General features: G+C 38.2%; 1 protein-coding gene across 4 annotated transcripts in view; it reads right to left on the bottom strand.

Annotated features, from left to right (window-relative positions):
• RUNDC3B (RUN domain containing 3B) overlaps positions 1 to 20310 on the bottom strand; it is a 112078-nt gene that overhangs the window by 2901 nt on the left and 88867 nt on the right. For 2 of the 4 annotated variants that reach the window (XM_079786179.1, XM_079786178.1), the window contains 2 exons: positions 10970 to 11116; positions 1714 to 1832 (listed from right to left, as the gene is read on the bottom strand). In XM_079786179.1, the coding sequence (XP_079642305.1) occupies positions 1714 to 1832; positions 10970 to 11116 (266 nt within the window). The remainder of the gene's footprint in view (positions 1 to 1713; positions 1833 to 10969; positions 11117 to 20310) is intronic. The other 2 variants (XM_079786181.1, XM_079786180.1) reach the window with 1 other exon arrangement.

The raw sequence follows: 20310 nt of genomic DNA on the forward strand, positions 1-20310 counted from the left end.
AGCTGATCAAAGATGTTTCTCTCATCAATGTTTCTATCTCTCTATCCCTCTCTCTCTCTCTAAAAAAAAAAAAAAAAAAAAAAAAATCAATAAAAATATTTTTTTCAATGCTAAGATGTTGAGATGTTGAAATATATGAATTGTTGGCATTTTTCTTTTGTGGTTATACATAAAATAATGGTGTATCATAATTCTCACCCAAGGATATATATATATTTTAATTGATTTTAAAGAGAAAGGAAGGGAGGGAGGGAGAGAGAGAGAAGAAACATCAATGTGTGAGAGAAACATAGATCAGTTGCCTCCCATATGTACCTCGACCGCAACCTAGGTATATGCCCTGACCTAAATCGAACCTGCAACCTTTTGGTGTATGGGACAACAACCAACTGAGCCACCAGACTGCAATAATGGTGTACCTTAAAACTCAAAGCATCTTAGATTTGATGAAATGTGGTAGCTACTAATAAGTTACTAGCATAATACCTGTCCATATGGGGAGCTTAATATTTATTGAAAAAAAATGACAACTTCTCATCCTTTCTATCAACAATTATGATGTCATGATATGCAGTTTGAATTTTACTCTGTCTTTAATGGGTATGTTTTAAAATATCACTGATTACTGTATGGAGAATGGATTATGAGGAAGCTAGAATGAGAGACCAAAGACATTGAAAAAGCTATGGCAGCAGTCCATCCAAGAGGCTTGCTCCAAGCGGCATAGACTAGGATTGCAGTAAGGGAGGAGGTGATGGGTATAGCATGTGCTCTATAGGGAGCTGCCAGGACTTGCTGATAAACTGACCTACTGATGTAAGTGGGAAGTGTAGAATCTAGGATAATGCCTAGGGGGAGAGGAGTGCCATTTATTGCAATGGAGAAAGAACAAAAAAGAAACTGGAGGTCTAAAGGAATGCAGGTTGCCCCTCGGTAAGAAACTGTCCCTAGCGCTCACACACACCAGCACATGCAGAACTGGGAAGGAGAGATAAAAGATGTGAGCACTCTTTCATACCAGCACCACTTGTCCAATCCAAAGGGCTGTATTCACAACAGTAGCCTATGCTGAGGAGAGGAAGAAAGAGCTTTGAAGCAACTAAGCTATTGAACTTTTAAAAGGAATGCGATCATTCCTTAGAAACTGAAATGCGATCATCGAGAGTGACCTGAAAAGCTGTGGAATTTGACCAAGATGTAGTTGAGCAAGATGCAAGCCAATGGGAAGAGTGGTTGGTTGAGCACAGCTGAAAGGGGTAATGGGTAAAACTCCTTTATGTCTATTCCCCACGTTTTTTCTGAGTACTCATAAACAAGGTACCAAAAGTGACTAACAAATGAAGAAATGGTCAGTTATAGCAAAAGCTGCTGAGTTTAATAGGATGAAGGCAGAGATCTAACGTTAGCAATATGGCAGTGGTTAGTCACCTTGATAAAATCATTTCAGTAAGTAGTAGAGACACAAAAGCCAAATTGGAGTGACTAGAAAAGAGGACACAGGAATCGAGGAAGTAAAGGTAAAAACTAAAGAGAATCCAGAGGTTAGCCACATACTCATGAGGAACAAACAAGAGCAGACCATTTTTAATCATAATGGCAGTTTAATTCTTAGCATACTTTGCAGAAATATCGCGATTATTCTTTAGCAGTCCTCTGCAGCCACAGAACAGATAGTGCAGGAAAAGTGCTTTTCAAGCAGACTTTTTTCCTTACCTTCACTGATTGAATTTAACGTGTCTTGTTTTCCATCATCTTGTGACTGACTTGGGTCCAGGGAAGTCTGAGAAAGGCTAACTTCAGCTGATAACTGGTCAAGATTTTGATAACTTTTTCTGTAAAACAACAGTGAAGTATACTTAAATTTGTTCTCACAAAAATAATTTCTAGAGATATTCTTTACTGGTTTTCTTCAATTTATTGGTTAATTTCTCCCCAATTTTCTCCTAAATGTGATCTTTATCATGGCTGCAATATGATCTCCATTATACTCTTCCCTCCACCCTTTTTGTAGGTCTATCTGTTTAATCCACTAAAAATGGAAAAGAAAGCAATTTTTCAAACAAACTTAAATCCTTGCACCAATTTTTTTTCATTATTCAGCTTGTTAAGAAATGGGGACATCTGGTTATTATCAGGTGTCAAAGGAGCAGAAAAATCTACAGATGCAGAACAAAATCGGCATAACTTAATAATCTAGTGTCTTCTAAGCACTTCAGAATTCTTCAGTACTTTGATATTTTTATGTGATTATTATAGTAAAAATTATTATAAATTCCTATAATTTAGAAGCTTAAAAAATGTTGGGTAATAAAATATCTGTGTTAAAACACCATTAAGATAATTTACCTCCTTCCCTCATGTATTTGCAATTGTGAGCCCATTTTCTATTAAATTAATTAATTAGAAACATATTATAATAAAAGAAAACCTCAGTTATAAACAAAGTTAATGAAGGTTTATTATTAAACTGTTCTCAAATTTGTTTTGTCAGGATAAAATCAACTCAAGAGTATTATATGCAGCTTTGATGTTATTGCCATTTCAAGTAAGAGAACAATTAATTACTATTTCCAAATATAAATGATCCAGGAAAATGAACGTGTTTTTTTAGGTTCAATATCTATTTCCTAAGGTACTCAAACCCTATCTAATTTTCTAGACATGTCTTGTGTTATATGATAATGTTATAGGAATGCATATATAGTTTAAATAATCTATTACATAGTCATTATTCATATTCACAAGAGTAGACTTAAAAATTTATCAAATGGATGTATATTAAGTTTGGGGGGATATATACAATAAGTATCTATTTCCTCTAAGAAATGAGGTGAAGAATGTGGTGATGGAGTAACTACTAGCTTACAATGCAAGTAGTATTCTCACTTTATAACATGGTGATTTTTCAAATGTTGGAAAAATAAAAGTTCTTAATTATATTTTTTAAGTAATGGGAAGTTCTATTGGAGAAAACTTCTGATAATTATAAAAGACTAGAGGCCCAGTGCATGAAACATGTGCAGTGGGAGGGGCCCTCAGCCCGGCCTGTGCCCTCTCGCCATCCGGGACCCCTTAGAGGATGTCCAACTGCCGGCTTAGGCCCGATCCCCTGGGCCTAAGCTGGCAGTTGGACATCCCTCTCGCAGTCTGGGATCCCTCGCTCCTTACCACCTGCCTGCTTGCTCCTTACTGCTTGGTTCGCTGCTCCTTAGTGGCAGGCTCCTTACCACTTGGCTCGATGCTCCTTAGAGCTGCCACAGAGGCAGGAGCGGCTCCCGCCACTGCTGCTGTGCTCGCCAGCCATGAGCCTGGCTTCTAGCTGAGCGGCACTCCCCCTGTGGGAGCGCAATGACCACCAGGGAGGCAGCTCCTGCATTGAGCATCTGCCCCTGGTGGTCAGTGCGCAGCATAGCAACCGGTCGTTCCGGTCATTTCACCGTAATGGTTGCTTAGGCTTTTATTATATAGAGTATATAGATAACAAGTATATGAGCTATACAACATGTAATTTTTAAAAACGATACCTAATATTAGCACTTAACAAAGCTAGGCACTGTTCTACATATTTTTTTGTGTATTTACTTAATCCTCATAAGTACATTAAAAGGTTGGAATTATTAATACCCTTACTTTATAACAGATAAAACTAGGGCACAAAAAGATTAGGTTTGAACCTGGTGACCTGGCTCTAATTCTGTCTCCTGAACTACTATGCTATGCTATCTCCTTTCTGGTAAAGGAAGAAAAGATTTGGCTTCCTATTTTATTAGAAGCTATTCTTTAAAAAACAGCTTTGTTTGCTGAGGTAGATCATGTAAACTATACTGTATTTAATAAAATCACTGAAAATTTCACTTGATATACACTAAAATCTTATTTACTTGGCTATAGAGGAAAGCAGGAACACAGGAATTTAATAAAGGAAGCTATGAATACGTTTCTTTTCCAAATTATTTTCTGTGTCTTATAGGTAGGAAGCTTTCATTTAAAACAATGGTTTAAGATGAGTTTCTGATACTAACTTTTCATCATAAGAAACTTGTTAATGTTATTAAAATGCAAAAATTACATAGAGACATATTTACAAACAAAAAAAAACACCCAGAAGCAAAACGATTTGGAATTCATTGGAATATTGTAAAAACTGAGAGCTTGACAGCATGTATTTACGGCCCCCACATGAGGGAGGAAACCTGTACAGGCAGCTCTGTGAATGCAACACAATTAGCTTTCTGCATGACCTATTGAAGTTCTCGTAGAATATCAACTTCCAAATCCAAAGTGATCAGGGGAGCTTCCTACCTTTAATCTGTCACGTTTAGTGAACAATCCCTGAGTTACAGGCTTTACTTAACCAAATGCCAATGAACACAGGGACAGAATTTGATAGACAATCCTGTTCTGCACAAATAATAAAAATTCCAAGCTAAAATTAAGCCCCTTATTCATAAGATATTAAGAACAATACCATACAATAACTGCCTTGCACGAAACTGACTATAGACCCACCATCTAGGAAAAATCTGGTTCAGATGTTTGCACTAATGACAACGAATGGGTTGGGTTTTCAAATTCTTAACTGATTTCCAATGTGATTGGCAACTACATCTGGCAAACTGTTTTTGATAAGAAGTAAAACTATGTATATGGGACGTTAAAAGGTCACCACTAAATCCTATCTTAGAATTTTAGACTGATTAACATCACACGGGAAGATTTAAATGTAACCCACCAGAAACACCACACCAATTAACAGTCTATCACTATTTCTCAGAGTAGAATTTTAAAAGTAGTAACAGCTTACTTAATCAAAATAAGAACCCAAGCGAGTAAGAGTCATACATTATCCTATCTAATAAGAGGGAATATGCTAATTGATCATCACACCCTCACAAAGATGGCGACGCCCACAGCCAATAAGAAGGGAATATGCTAATTGACTGCCATGCCCTCAAAGATGGTGGTGCCCACAGCCGCAAGATGGTGGTGCCCAGTCCCCACAGCCCCGCGGGGGCGGCAGGCACATGGCACAGCTGGGCCTGCCTCCAGGCGGGTCCAGCTGCTCTGCGCACCTGCCTCTGGAGTCCCCCAGTCTCCTCAGCCCCCCCAGCTGCCCAGGGCCGCCCGAGGCTTGCGCTGCCAGCAGTGGCAGCAGCAGAGGTGTGATGGGGGTGTCGCCTTCCCCTGATTGCCGGGTCACCTCCCGCCCCTGAGGGCTCCTGGACTGTGAGAGGGGGCAGGCCAGGCTGAGGGACCCCCCCCCCCCCGCTCCAGTGCATGAATTTTCATGCACCGGACCTCTAGTGACTACATAAAAGTTTATAGTTTAAAAGTTTATGCAATTATTACATTGCTAAATATAATTTAAGTTAAGCTTGTCAGAATTATTTGTCATGAGCACTTGGGACATAATAAAATTCACTGCCTTTATTATATTACTAAACAATTTAAAATCACTCAAATACAAATTTCAATATACAGAACTGGGTAACAAATAATGGCAAATTAAAAAGAAAATTGGGCTGTAAGCCTGAATTCACTTATTAGTAAATTTTTTTACAATCATACACTTTATGTCAGAAGTAATGATATAGGTAATCTACATCAATTATTTGCCCAATAGATGTACTGATGTCAATAATAATTTACATTATCTGTTAGCCATTGGACAGCAGAGAATGTGATGCACAGAAGGAGACATTATTCACAAAATAAAAACAAATATATAAACACTGTATACACAGAGACATGTAACTGTGCATGAAAACAGAAATATACTATTCATTTCATTCTTGGTTTGATTTTCATAGAAATATGTTTAAGGAAACAATAAGCATCTGCTATGGCAAAATATCTATCTACTCTTAATCAACTAAATTCAACAGAGGGATGCAAGGGAGCCTTTAAGAGAGGGATGTATGTGAGTCAGATTAATGCAAAAGTTACAAACTGCAAGATAATGCTGCAGCCTCAGTGCTTTAGGGAGTCCAACTCCAAAAACATACGAAACACACACGGGAAGGAGAACCTCTAATACATCTAGGGTGATTGTATCTATTCACAAGAGGTCATTAAGAGAAATTACCCTAATATAAAAGCTCAGAATTCTCAGTAATTTTGTGAATGATAGCAAAATTGAGAAGCAATGATAAATTTAGAAGACTAAAAAAGTTTAAGTAGAAAATATAAATGTGATGACAATGAATTTGATCATTTGGGATGAAAATAGTGACTTATAAAGTAACCTTACAAGATTATATATAACCAGTAGCTAACAAGCTCATGTGGCCTAGACTTTACATATAAAGAAAAATATTAAAACAGAACTTATTAGGAAGAAAAAATAATAATCAGTTGCTCTATGTGTGTGTCAAGGGAATAAACTTTATATACTTAGTTATTGTTGGAGTTTTACAGTAAGCCTACAATGTTTTAATGTGATATTCCTATGTTTGAAATAAAAAAAGAAGATATAAAATCCAGCATAACTAATCTTACCAGATCTAAATAATCAAGAAATAAATGAGAAATTATATTTTTAAACTTTTATAAATAGTACAGTCAATAGAAATAAATTCAACATTTTCTATTGTGAAAGGGGTCCTTCCATGAGTAGCTGATCACATAGCCAAGTTATCCAATGGCTCATTTTAAGAAAAAAAAAAATAGACAAATGGATAAAAATGATGTAATACATACAGGGGTTGGCAAAGTAGGTTTATAGTTGTGAGTACACGAAACACAGTTTATTTTTGTATTATTTATTCATTACTGTACAGTATTATTTTCCATATGAACAACTGTAAACCTACTTTTGCCTACCCTGTGTATACAATGGAATATTACTCAACCATAAAAAATGAAATCTTGCCGAAACCGGTTTGGCTCAGTGGATAGAGCGTCGGCTTGCGGACTGAAGGGTCCCAGGTTCGATTCCGGTCAAGGGCATGTACATTGGTTGCGGGCACATCCCCAGTGGGGGGTGTGCAGGAGGCAGCTGGTCGATGTTTCTCTCTCATCGATGTTTCTAGCTCTCTATCCCTCTCCCTTCCTCTCTGTAAAACATCAATAAAATATATTTTTTAAAAAAATGAAATCTTGCCATTTGCAACAGCATGGATGGACATAAAAGATATTATGCTCAGTGAATTAAGTCAGATAAATGAAGACAAATAGCATATGATTTCAATTACATGTAGATTCTAAAAAACAAAATAAATGAACAAGCAAAACAGAAATAAACTCAAAGATACAGAGAACAAACTGATGGTTGCCAGATGGGAGGGGATTGAGGGAATGGTTGAAAAAGGTGAAGAGATTAAGAAGTACAAATTGTCTATTATAAAAACAGGAATGGGTATGTCAAGTACAGCATAAGGAATATAGTCAGTAATATTATAATAATTGTATATGGTTTCTGGCAGGTACTAGACTTATCAGGGGATCACTCTGTAAGTTATATAAATGTTTCATGATTATGTAATACACTTGCAACTAGTATAATATTGTATGCCAACTTTAATTTAAATTTTTAAAAAGTATTTAGTTATTTTTAAAAAGAAATGTCAACAAGTCCACAGAATTCATTATATCAAATAGCATGCTTTCTTTCTTCTCAAAGCTAACTGGGCAAATGAAGTCACAGAGCTCCTAAAGAAATAATTGTAGACATCCCATATTCTCAGCAGGAAATTATAATTATCATATAATTTAATGACTCAATTTAGGGTGAGTTTCTATCTCCAAATTACCAAGAGAGTTAATGTTCCTTATTAAAGTTGATTTGGCTACCTCCTCCATAATTGGCAGGTTCTCAATAAATGTTTGTTGAACTTATTTAAGACTAGAGCCCCGGTGCATAAAATTTGTGCCCTGGGGATGGGAGGGTTGTCACTCAGCCCGGCCTGTGCCCTCTCACAGTACAGGAGCCCCGTGATTGATTGCCCCAAAGAGGTAGGCCCTACCCACCTGCTGCAGCCCACTGGTTGGTTGCCTGGGCCTCCCTCTTTGGGGCGATCATGGGGTGATGGCCGGGCCCCCGACCAATCACATCACACCTGCCTTGGCTGGCCTGGCGCCAGTGGGTGTCATAGTGTGGTCATCCTGAGGGTCATTCTGCTATTAGGTCGTTCGGTCAATTTGCATATTACACTTTTATTATTATAGATATTGGTCAGATTAAGAGGAATTTGTGATCAGGTCAGTACAAGACTTTGCCTTATTTTATACAACTGAGGGGTGCAAAAACTGGATCCTGATGAAAACCTATGATTTGTTTCAAACATGGTTTATAGAGCACTAGTTTGTTCTAAAGATTCAAAGTCTCCATTTTTACATGAAAAGTTTGGAATTATTTATTCAGAAAAGTTGGGGATTTGCTGGTCATTTTAATTTTGCATAAAGTTTTAGAAGCTCTCTAAGAAAGTAGAGCTTGGGATGTTGGGTGAATGTACATTCTCCAAACATAAAAGATACAAGATATGACAGTATAAACAAATAAAAAAAAATGATATAGAGTTTAAATAAATAAAGGTTTTCTGGGAAGCTATTAAGTGCTAGGCAATTTATCACCCCACATGACCCTTCTAATTCTATGTAAATAGGCATTACTCCAAGTATTGGTGTGCAGAAACAAGAGGTAAGAAGAGGAATTACTGCTTAGTTACACAGCAATTGAGTAGCAGAGATTACTCTTAAGTCCATTGCATGTAATGGCCACTTAGACTCATTTGTTCCTCAACAGGTAGCTCTGCAGGCAGGCAGGGTTACATGCATGTATTTTGGCTAAAATACTAGTATACCTCTATCTAAAGTTGACAAGGTGGATGTTGCAATAAAAAGGCATAGTTTTTAGTCCTTTAACTTGTCAGGATTTAATGTTATATTTTTGCAGTTAAAAAAGCAGAAGCATCTTATATGTTATATATAGATGAGATAAATGTACCAAGTATTGCTGTAAATTCAATTTTTCAATCACAAATTAGAAATATAAATAAACTAATATTACTTTGTTATGGTCTTCCACTCATTAAATATGCTACTGAAAGGTAAAGTTATATACCAGCAGAATGAGATATACTCTAGTTATTCATAAATTTCGTAAGGGTATAAAATAACTTTTTTTTTTCATGGATTTGTCTCAAGGCACATACCTAGGTTGCAGTTCAGCGTATAAGAGACAACCAGCTGATGTTTCTCTCTTCCTCTCTCCCTCCCCCTCTCTTCTCTCTCTCTCTCTCTTTCTCTCTCTCTCTCTCTCTCTCTCTCTCTCTCTCTCTCTCTCTCTCTCCCCCCCCCCTCCTTCTCTCCCTCTCTCCATCTAACATCAATAAACATATCCTCCAGTGAGGATTTTAAAAAAGAAAAAAGTCAAATTTATTTTGAGTTCTACTTTTGATAAATGAAAAAAATCACAACTTAAAGCAGGTGGAAATTGTGTCTGTGCTAAAACACTCTTTATAGAAATGAGTGGCTGCTAATTACCTAGTGAACTGCACTCTAAAAAGCACAGAAAGAAGTGTGTATGTAACTTTACCAGTGAAATTAAAAAAAAAAAAACAAAAAAAACAAGAGCTCCAAAAGAAGAGTAGAGAAAGAAAAAGAGAGAGGGAGGGAGGTTAGAATAGAACATCGATTTTCAACTGATTGTGCTGTAAGAATTTTTAAAACATGACTGTTTAGTCAGGGACACTGACCTGTTTTCCCTTATTTGTCAAATAAAAAAATGACAACAGCCAACACAACAATATCTTTCCAGTGTAAATGAATTAAAATGATACCTATTTTTTGTCATATTTTTGGTGTGCCGCAGAATTTTAGTAATTCGTTTATATGTGCCATGAGATTTAAAAAAGTTGAAAATTGCTGGAATAGAGGAAAGAAGGTAAAAAGAAGAAGGAGGGAAAAGGGAGAAAGGGAAGGGAATAGAGAGAACAGATGGGATGGAGGGAGAGCAGGGAAAACAATCGGAAAATTAGCTGAAAACGGATAGCAAAATAAAGATACTGAAAAAAAATGATCAAGATGGGAATGTGGGCCCTGGTCAGTGTGGCTCAGTTGGATAGAGCATCGTCCCCTGCACCAAAGGGTCACAGGTTCTATTCCCATTCAGGGCGCATACCCAGGTTGTGGGTTCAATCCCCGGTTGGGGCTCATATGGGAGGCAATCCATTGACGTTTCTCATCGATGGTGTTTTTTTTGTTTTGTTGTTTTTTTCTCTTTCCCTCTCCATATAATCAATGAAAAACATATCCTTGGTGAGAATTTTGAAAAGGAATAATAAAAAATTTAAAACAGATGAGAAAGTGCCTAAAGCCAAAAAGAAGATAACAATTTACAAGTCCCAAAATGAAGAAAGACTAAGACTTGCAACTCTCTCAAAATTGGGAAACTACAACTAACTGACAGTCCTGAACTTTGGGACCAACACAGGCAGAGTGATTATATTTTCTATAGCCTCCACAAATTAGATTTATTGAAAATGAACAAAACTTTTTTAGACCCACAAAAACAAGTATATATCTTTCTATCTGTTCATGAGATGGAATTTTGTGTTTCTTACTAGGGGGGAAATTAGTCCTAAGGCATATACAAACACCAAAGCCAGAATTAAAACATAGATGACTCATTAATAGGAGCTCATAGATTTAACTGAGAGACTGGCTGAAGATTAACAGAAGTAGGTAACTGGTACAATACTGCATAATAATTTCTCAGATAATTTTACTTCCCCAGGCTGCCTTGGCTTCAAAACATTAACAAGTTCACTACCTTAACTTAACCTTGCCAAGCCAAAGTATTTAAATCCTACTTGGCAAAGTACTTGCCAAGCCAAAGTATACTTAAATCCTACTTTTCTTCTAAGTTAATAATCAATTCAGAAAGAAGAATAACTGAAAAACCAAAGTGGAGAGCCATGTTTGGCACAACTAAATCTGTAATTAGTTGGAAAAAAAATATTACACTTACTCATACCACTGTTTATTGTGTTTTCGGTAAAGCAACGTATCCAAGGCAACAGCATTGACATCCAGAGCTCCTGGGGAAGGCCACTGGTTGGTGAGGTGGGCAGTTAACTCTTGTCTTGATCTTAAATCATTATTCTTTAGCACAGTCCTGTGAATATTAAGATGGTGAGTGCTTTTGTCTTCATTGTTCTGCAATGGCAGAGGAACCTGCCATTAATGGTATCAATTTAGGCCCCCAAAATTCATCTTTTTAAAATGATATGTTAATAGACTGTGAACAAAACTACGGGAAGCCTAGATGGGGCTAGGACTGTTTTATTTCCTACAATATGTGTTTTTCATTTTTTCTTGACTAGCTACAACAAATCCCCTGTGACATTCAAACTTCCTACTGTTTCCACAGAGATATTACTAGAAGACTAAAGGATGCAAGCTGCATTTTACATCTTAACTAAAAAACAATGGTGATATCTTAAAGCTACAGGTTATTAGATGCCAGTTAAAATATGAAGGAAAATAAAGATCCCATGTGTATGATTTTCTAGCTTCAAAATTCACAATCTATGTAAGTAATTTAACTCGGTAAACAAAAAGAATTTAATGGATTAAAAATAAAATTAATGCAGAAAAATTTTAAAAAATTCATGAGGTTCCCGTAATTGTTTTTGATAGAAGACTATTAATGAATTTTCATGAAAATAATTAAATCAATGACAACTGCATTGAACAGTATAATCCACTGGAAATATTTCAGCTACAGAATAAAAGCCATTATTACAACCCATGGTTTCCTTTCATATTTGTAGAACTGTTACTTGATCATCATAACTTGAAAAAGACTAGCTTTCTGCCAAAATTTCAACTTCACAAACCAACTGGTCATTGTCACAAAACTAATTCCACATCTGAATTTGTGGTTAAAGATAATTTAAAGGCATAATTATGTTTGCAAAGTCCTTATTCTACCTATAACAGACCTTAGAATACCACCTAGACCACCTGCATTCTCCAACAGTAGTCCACAACTCTACCATACCAAGGTTCTGAGCCATCAGTTCAGACACGGAAGTAGTATGTGCTTGCCACTAATTTTCAGAGACAATGACAGTCCTGTGTGGGTGGCCGTCAGTGGTGTGCTAGCAAGACAATCCTGCACACGAGAAAACCAGCCTGCACCATACCTCTGGCTGTCAACATGCTTCCAATGGAATAAGCCCACTTTATATGTCTCCAACAGGCTGCACACATTTCTGATTTTACAGAATACCTGTGTGCATTTAAACATATTTGCTCTACTATGTCCACAAAGAAATATTATCTGATGTAAACACTAGCTTCTCTCTCAGAATGGAATACTACAAGTTAAATAAGCAGAAGTCAGAATTGCTTTGGCTACTCAGGGTCATTTTGATTCCGTACAAATTTTAGGATCGTTTTTTTCTGTTTCTGTGAAAAATGCCACTAGGATTTTGATATAGATTTCACTGAATTTGCACATCGCTTTACATAGTATGGAGATTTTAACAATATTAATTCTTCCAATCCATGAACACAGCATGCCTTTCCATTTATGTTCTTAATCTCCTTCATCAATGTTTTCAGTTAAGGATCAAAGAGTTGTTTTATTTTTCAAAGAAAAAATAGCTCTGTATTAAGCCCTCCGTGGCATGACAGAAATGTTTAATGAATGTAATTTATTTTATGAACCCAGCGAAACCCTGAAAAGTTCCTATATCTTCTAAATATGTAATTTGTACTATATATAAGACAGTAATTCATCATCACACTTTATTTTTCCCAGATTTGTAATTATTCTTCACATGATTATTGTTAGCTTATCTTAACCAAGTTTGATGCAATACAACACAACACAATAAGACTCTGGGTTGTTCATAAACACCTAGGCTTCACTGTGAATCCTTTGTACCTTCTCAGGAAGAAATCTGTTTATCAATGTTTTTTAAGGAAAAACAAATTTAGTAAAAAAGGAGTTCATTACTGTCTCTTTTTAAAACAGCATTCTACATCCAAGTTGTCAAATAATTTGCTAAGTTTCAGTGTGAGATTTTGTCACATGAATTGAGCCATCAAGAAGGGTATTATTTACCCCATCCTCTAATAATGTGGAATACTTTATAGGCATCTGAATTTTTAATAGAGGCTTATATCAAGTAAAAATGTACAGTCCTAATAAAAGTATTTCAGTGTTCCCGGATAAACTATTTGCTTCTAATAAAACTTTAGTTAATATTTTATTATACTCATCTTCCTCATATGATATTTTGCACCAATGTTTCTATATATGCTCCTCCCTTTAGCGAGAATAACATTCTTTCTCTCCCTAGGTTACAAAGCTCTATTTTAAAATCAACTTTTAGTGATGCTTTTCCTGGACCACTTCTCCTGTGCTACTTCCATAATGTGTATATACCTTTATTACCATACATATATACATGTCCTGATACACTCATCACATCACTTAGATGTCAGTTGTTTAGTTGACTCTGATATTCTCAATTATCTTATTCATGTTTACAATCTCAGTATCTATCCCAATTCCTGGAACAAAGTAGTTACTTAATAAGTATTTATTAGAAAATATTATTTTAAAGGTTCACCTTTCTAAAATGGAAATCTGATCTGAAATTGGTAACTTCACAGACCTCCTTAGCATGGCATATAAGTCCCTTTCTCATCTGGCCACACACATACACATTTTCCCTCTATGTTAAGTAACAAGGGGCCATCATGCAGGTTCCTATTTGCTGGACTCTAATCTCTTTCTGTTTTAGCTTTTGTTGTTTTCATTGCCTAGAAAACCCATCTCTTACCTTTTTGGTCTATCAAATATCTAAACCACTTTAAGGAATTAGTATAGCTGTCACCACCTCCTTAAATCTTTCCTAGTTCATTTTCCTTTGTCTCACGCTGTATCCAATACAAGCATCTATCATAGCTTTGTGGACACCTTATGCTCTTATTGTTTACATGTCTGTGTTCCCTGAGAGCACTCTGAGGGCAGGAACTAGAACAAAATTATTTCTGTACTAGAGGCGTGGTGCATGAAATTTGTACATGGGGGCGGGTAGGGGTGTCCCTCAGCCTGGCCTGCACCCTCTCCAATCCGGGACCCCTCAGACATCCCTCTCACAATCCGGGACCGCTGTCTCCTAACCACTCACCTGCCTGCCTGCCTGATCGCCCCTAACCACTCTCCTCTGCTGGCCTGATCGCCCCTAACCACTCTCCCCTGATGGCCTGATCGCCCCTAACTGCTCTCCCTTGACAGCCTGATCATCCCTAACCGCTCTCCCTGACGGCCTGGTCGCCCCTAACTGCTCTCCTGTGCTGGCCTGATCGCCCCTAACCACTCTGCCTTGGCCACTGTCACTGTGGCTTTGTCTGGAAGATGTCCGATCTAATTAGCATATTACCTTTTTATTAGTATAGATTCTTAGTATCAAGCCCAGCATTAAGGACAGAAGAAGGGCTCAATAAATGTCAGTAGAATGCACCTAAAGGACAGCACAGAATTTTAAAAAGCACCTTAAAATAACCTAATATGCAAGGGAAGATAGCAAATACAGAATATACTCTACTTTAATATTACTGAAAATTAAATTCCAATGCAACTTTCTTACTTAAACTAATAAAACATCTACGTAGCTTTAATGTTTAGGGAAGTGATTAACTTGCTGTTAAGAGGGTAATAAATATCACTTTGCTTTGCTAAACATCACAACAAACTTTTAGTCAGTGGTTCTCTACCCTAGTCAAATAACTGGGAAAGCATTTAAAAATACTGATGCCAAGCATCATCTCAGATCAATGAAATGAGTTTCTATGATGGTGGGGCCCAGGCAATGGTATTTTTTTAATGCTAAGTGAATCTCATATACATTTTTTCTCTTGTGAAATAACAACACTACATATCTCTCTGGGTATTCCTTCCTGATCTCTTTCAGCAAAGGTCCCTCCCTCCATTTAGTCCTTAAATGTTGGTGGTCCCTCCACTTGTATTCTCAAATTGCTCAAACAGATTCCCTGTAAATACACAGCACCCTGGCTTCAGAATTGAGATCCCACGTTCTTTTGAGCCCTAAATAATTTCATTCATTATTTTAACAGAGAGAAAAAGGTAAGGCTTCCAGAGTCTGGTCTCTTTCCGTCCTTCAGAGATTAGGCTCTCATCTACTGTTACTTATAAGCTCTTTGAAAAGGTCTAGAATCCTGTACTCTATATTTTGATAGCAATGCTTAACCAGTTCAAAATTTTATTTTGTTTTGTTTAATTATCTTGTGTCTCCAAACTTGAGGGTTATCCTCTCTCCTTTACTTTGCTTCTTTCTCATTTACCTCAGAGGCTGTACTGATGCTCACAACAAGGTTATACTTTCGGCTGCTGCACATATGTATATAGGACATACAACCCTTGGCATTCAGAATTTACTATCTGTGATCCCAAATATTCCCAAGCAACCCCAAAGGTCCATAATATTAAAGTATTTTTGTATTTTGATAAGGCAATACATTTGAAGATCATGGCTATGACGTAAGTTTTGAGAGTGGGTCTTGCAAAATGCCTAGTACCATTGCAGCGAACCTTGGTTATTTTCCACTTATCATTTATTGCCTCATGTGCTGTCATTCTTAGGATGTATTCCAATGCCATTTATGACAAAGATCACTGAGAAACTCTTAGGCTATAATGTTCATGAAAATAAAGAATTTATTATGTCATGACTATACTAATGCAGATGTTTATGCTAATGAACAGAATGGCCAGGTACTGAAGTCAAAGATAGGGAAAACCACCAAATATAAGGTGTTGAATACATCCCATCCCTAACTCTCTTAGAAACACAGAATAACAGAATTCCCTCCCTCTACCTTCTCTTACTACTTTGGAAGAGAAACAAACGCTATTTGCTTAATGTCGGTCTCAGTCCTCCACTCAAAGTAAGCTCTGTAAGGGCAGGACTATGTTTTATTTATTCTTGAGTCACCTGGAATAGCGCTTGGCTCTTCATACATTCTCAGTAAGTACTTGCCAAGTGAATGAGTAAATGTCAGAGAAGTTACAAAAGCAATCTAGAACCAGGAGAAGTGATGAGAATGTACCTTCTTTGTTCATTTAAAGTTGTCCAGAATTGGAAAATGCTTATATAGCTTGTGAATATCCTAATTTCTTCATAATGTTAATATAAAAATGTTCCTTATTTGTGTGCTTTTGTTTCTGTTAATTTTAGACAAAGCCATGGGGTAGACATTAACTTTATATGATTGTATACACATTTCCCTTCAAATAAAACATTTTGAAAGAAACTTAAAAAGGATCCAGGTAGCCAAAATCTATAAATTATTTACCTATGAAATATTCCTGTCTCAAAAATTAAACCCAAATCTAACTAAGTCTCTTAGAACAGCAGTGGTTTTCAACCCTAGTTGCACTTTAGAACTTAACTTTACAGCATCATTTGAAAAGAAACATTAATGAGGCTCCTGCCGGTTTGGCTCAGTGGATTGAGCATTGGCCTGCAGACTGAAGAGTCCCAGGTTCGATTCCGGTCAAGGGCACATGCCCGAGTTGCAGGCTCGATCCCCAACAGGGACATGCAGGAGACAGCCAGTCAATGATTCTATCTCATCATTGATGTTTCTATCTCTCTCTGAAATCAATAAAAAAAATATATATTTTTAAAAAACATTAATGAGATGTGGAAAAAGATGGCGACCGGCAGGAAGGTAGGGAGAGAGAGAGTGTGAGTGAGGAACCCATAGAGGAGAGTGTAGATGTGTGTGGTGTGTGTGTGTGTGTGTATGAGATAGGGTCAGTTAGATTCTGCAGGTCTTCCTAGGGGCTCCCGAATAGGGCAGGCCTAGACGGCGGAGCCCCGCGCACAAAGCGGACACTTCTCGGCGGCTGGTGCGGACGCGGAGACCACGCCATCTTGAGAAACAGAGCTGCCTGAGACTCGGATCCTGGCTTCTGACACAAACCAGGACCCTGCAGCCACTGGGGACAGAGAACTGCTATCACAGCTTCAGACCAACAGACAACAAGAATCCAGACTTCCCGGCAGATTTCCATGAGTCAAAGAGCCTATCCCCCTCCTCGCAGGCGCTGATAGCGCCATAGTAACTGATAGACCCGCCCCTCGCACAAGCTGCTCACAGGCGCGCGCACAGACAGCGCCACAGTAACTGATAGACCCGCCCCTGGCCCAAGCTGCCGAGCTTTGCGCAGGGACGCGCTCCCTCTTAGGGAATTTGGCGCGCGCTCGCGCGCGGGACAGAAGCAACTCCCCTTCGGGAAAATCTGTCAGTGCGCACAGAGGGCTCCCCTTCGGGGAATTTGGGGGAATTTGGCTCGCGGGTCACAGCTCCCCCTTCGGGGATTCTTAAGAGCGTGCACAGAGGGGCTTCCCTTTGGAGAATTTGGCGCGCAGGACGGACTCCGCCCCCCTTCCGGGACTTTGGGAGAGTGCACTGAGCCGGCTCACCTTCAGGTTTTTAAGAATGTGTGCTCTAGCCGGTTTGGCTCAGTAGAGAGAGCACACACAGGACGCAGCTCCACTTCAGGGAATTTGGCACGCCGGACACAGCTGCCTGGGATCCCTGACTCACAGCGCATTCACACTAAGAGCCAGCAACCCCAATTGTTGGTGCGTGCACACACAGGGACCCTGATTCTCAACGAGAAACCGCACAAGGCAACAGAGACTTTGACACTCGAGTCTTGGTGCAGACACAGGGAAACTCTGACTCCTGGCACATGCTAAGGATCTCATTCTCGGCACATACCAACAGTGTGGTGCAGACAGGGCCCCTGATTCTAAACGTGCACACGAGACCACACGGAACACTGGGGACACTGATCCTGGGCAAGTCTGGTTCCCACCAACCAAAGACAGCCACACGTCCTAGTGTCAGAGCACTTCAGTGAAACTAGGGTGGAGCGAAGTCCCCACAGCACACAGCCCAGGTCCACGCAAACGGAAGCTTGAGCTTTCTGGTAATAGCCAGAATGGGGAAACGAAATAACTCACAGAGTAAAGAAAATGTGGAGTCGCCAAGAAAGGAAATTAGTGAAACTGAAGCTTGCAACATGACCGAAAAGGAGTTCAGAATAATGGTCATGGAATTTATACATCGGATGGATGAGAAAATCAACAACTTATGCAAGAATCAGGAAGAAATGAAAAGTGATATAGCTACAATCAAAAACACCATGGAAAGTTTCAACAGTAGACTACAAGAAGCAGAGGACCGAATTAGTGAGTTAGAAGATCAGGTACAGAAACAAGCTCAATATGAACAGCAATTGGAGAAAAAAATTAAAAAGCAGGAGGAAAGCCTAAGAGAGCTTCGGGACAACCTGAAACGAAGTAACATGCGTATAATAGGGCTGCCAGAAGGACAAGAAGAGCAGCAGGGATTAGAAAATCTATTCGAAGAAATAATGACAGAAAACTTCCCGGATATGGGAAAGATAAAAGTTACGCAAGTACAGAGAGTCCCAAGCAGGATCAACCCCAAAAGACCCACACCAAGACATGTCATAATTTCAATGGCAAATATAAATGATAAAGAGAGAATCCTAAAGGCGCAAGAGAGAGACAGAGAGTTACCTACAAAGGAACACCCATCAGATTGTCAAATGATTACTCAACAGAAACACAACAAGCTAGAAGTGAATGGAAGGAGGTATACAAAGTGTTGCAAAGCAAAGGACTGAATCCAAGAATACTATATCCAGCAAGACTATCAATCAAAATTGAAGGGGTAATCAGGAGCTTTGCAGACAAAAAAAGCCTCAGGGAGTTTATCACCACCAAACCAGCAATGCAAGAATTGCTAAAGGGAATACTGTAAAAAGAAGAAATAAACAGGTAAGAAGGAATACAGACACAAAAATAGATATGACTACAAACAAATACCTTTCAGTAATAACTTTAAATGTAAACGGACTAAATGCTCCAATCAAAAGACATCGAGTAGCTGAATGGATAAAAAAACACGACCCATATATATGCTGTCTACAAGAGACCCACCTCAGAACAAGAGACTCACACAGATTGAAAGTGAAGGGATGGAAAAATATCTTTCAGGCAAATGGAAATGAAAAAAAAGCTGGGGTAGCAATACTTATATCTGACAAAATAGACCTCAAAGTAAATGCCATAACAAGAGATAAGAAAGGCCACTTCATAATACTAAAGGGAGAAATCCAACAAGAAGAAATAATTCTGGTAAACATATACGCTCCCAATATAGGAGCACCCAAATACATAAAAAAACTCCTGGAGGATATCAAGGGAGAGATTAATAGCAACACAATCATAGTAGGAGACTTTAATACCCCACGATCACCACTGGACAAATCCTCTAAACAAAAAATCAGCAAAGAAACAGCAATCCTAAATGACTCACTAGACCAGATGGAATTAATTGACATCTTCAGAACATTTCACCCCAAAGCCACAGAATATACATTCTTCTCAAGTGCACATGGGTCATTTTCAAAGATAGACCATATGCTGGGTCACAGGCAAAGTCTCTTCAAATTCAAGAAGATACAAATTATATCAAGCATCTTCTCAGATCACAGTGGCATAAAACTGGAAATCAACTACAATAAATATAATCCAAAGAAATCAAACACATGGAGACTAAACAGCATGCTATTAAACAAGGACTGGGTCACCAGAGAGATCAAGGAAGAAATAAAAAACATCATGGCAACAAATGACAATGAAAACACAACAATCCAAAATCTATGGGACACAGCGAAAGCAGTCTTGAGAGGGAAGTTCATAGCTCTACAGGCCTATTGCAAAAAACAAGAAACAATGGTAATAAATTACTTAACCCTACAACTCAAAGAGCTAGAAAAAGAGCAGCAAGAAAAGCCCAGTGTAATCAGAAGGAAGGAAATAACAAAGATCAGAGCGGAGATAAATGACATAGAGACCAAAGAAACAATACATAAGATCAACAAAACCAAGAGCTGGTTCTTTGAAAGGATAAACAAGATTGATGGACCTCTAGCCAGGCTCACCAAGAAGCAAAGAGAGAGAACCCAAATAAACAAAATCAGAAATGAAAGAGGTGAAATAACAACAGACCCCGCTGAGATACAAAGGATTGTTACAAAATACTACGAACAACTCTATTCCAACAAACTGGACAACCTGGAGGAAATGGACATATTCCTAGAAAAATATAACCTTCCAAAAATCAATCAAGAAGAATCTAAACAGCTCAATAGGCCAATAACTATGGACGAAATTGAAGCAGTCATCAAAAAGCTTCCGGCAAACAAAAGCCCGGGGCCTGATG

Source organism: Cnephaeus nilssonii (assembly GCF_951640355.1).
Source record: "Cnephaeus nilssonii genome assembly, chromosome: 12".
In the NCBI taxonomy this organism is placed as follows: Eukaryota; Metazoa; Chordata; class Mammalia; order Chiroptera; family Vespertilionidae; genus Cnephaeus; species Cnephaeus nilssonii.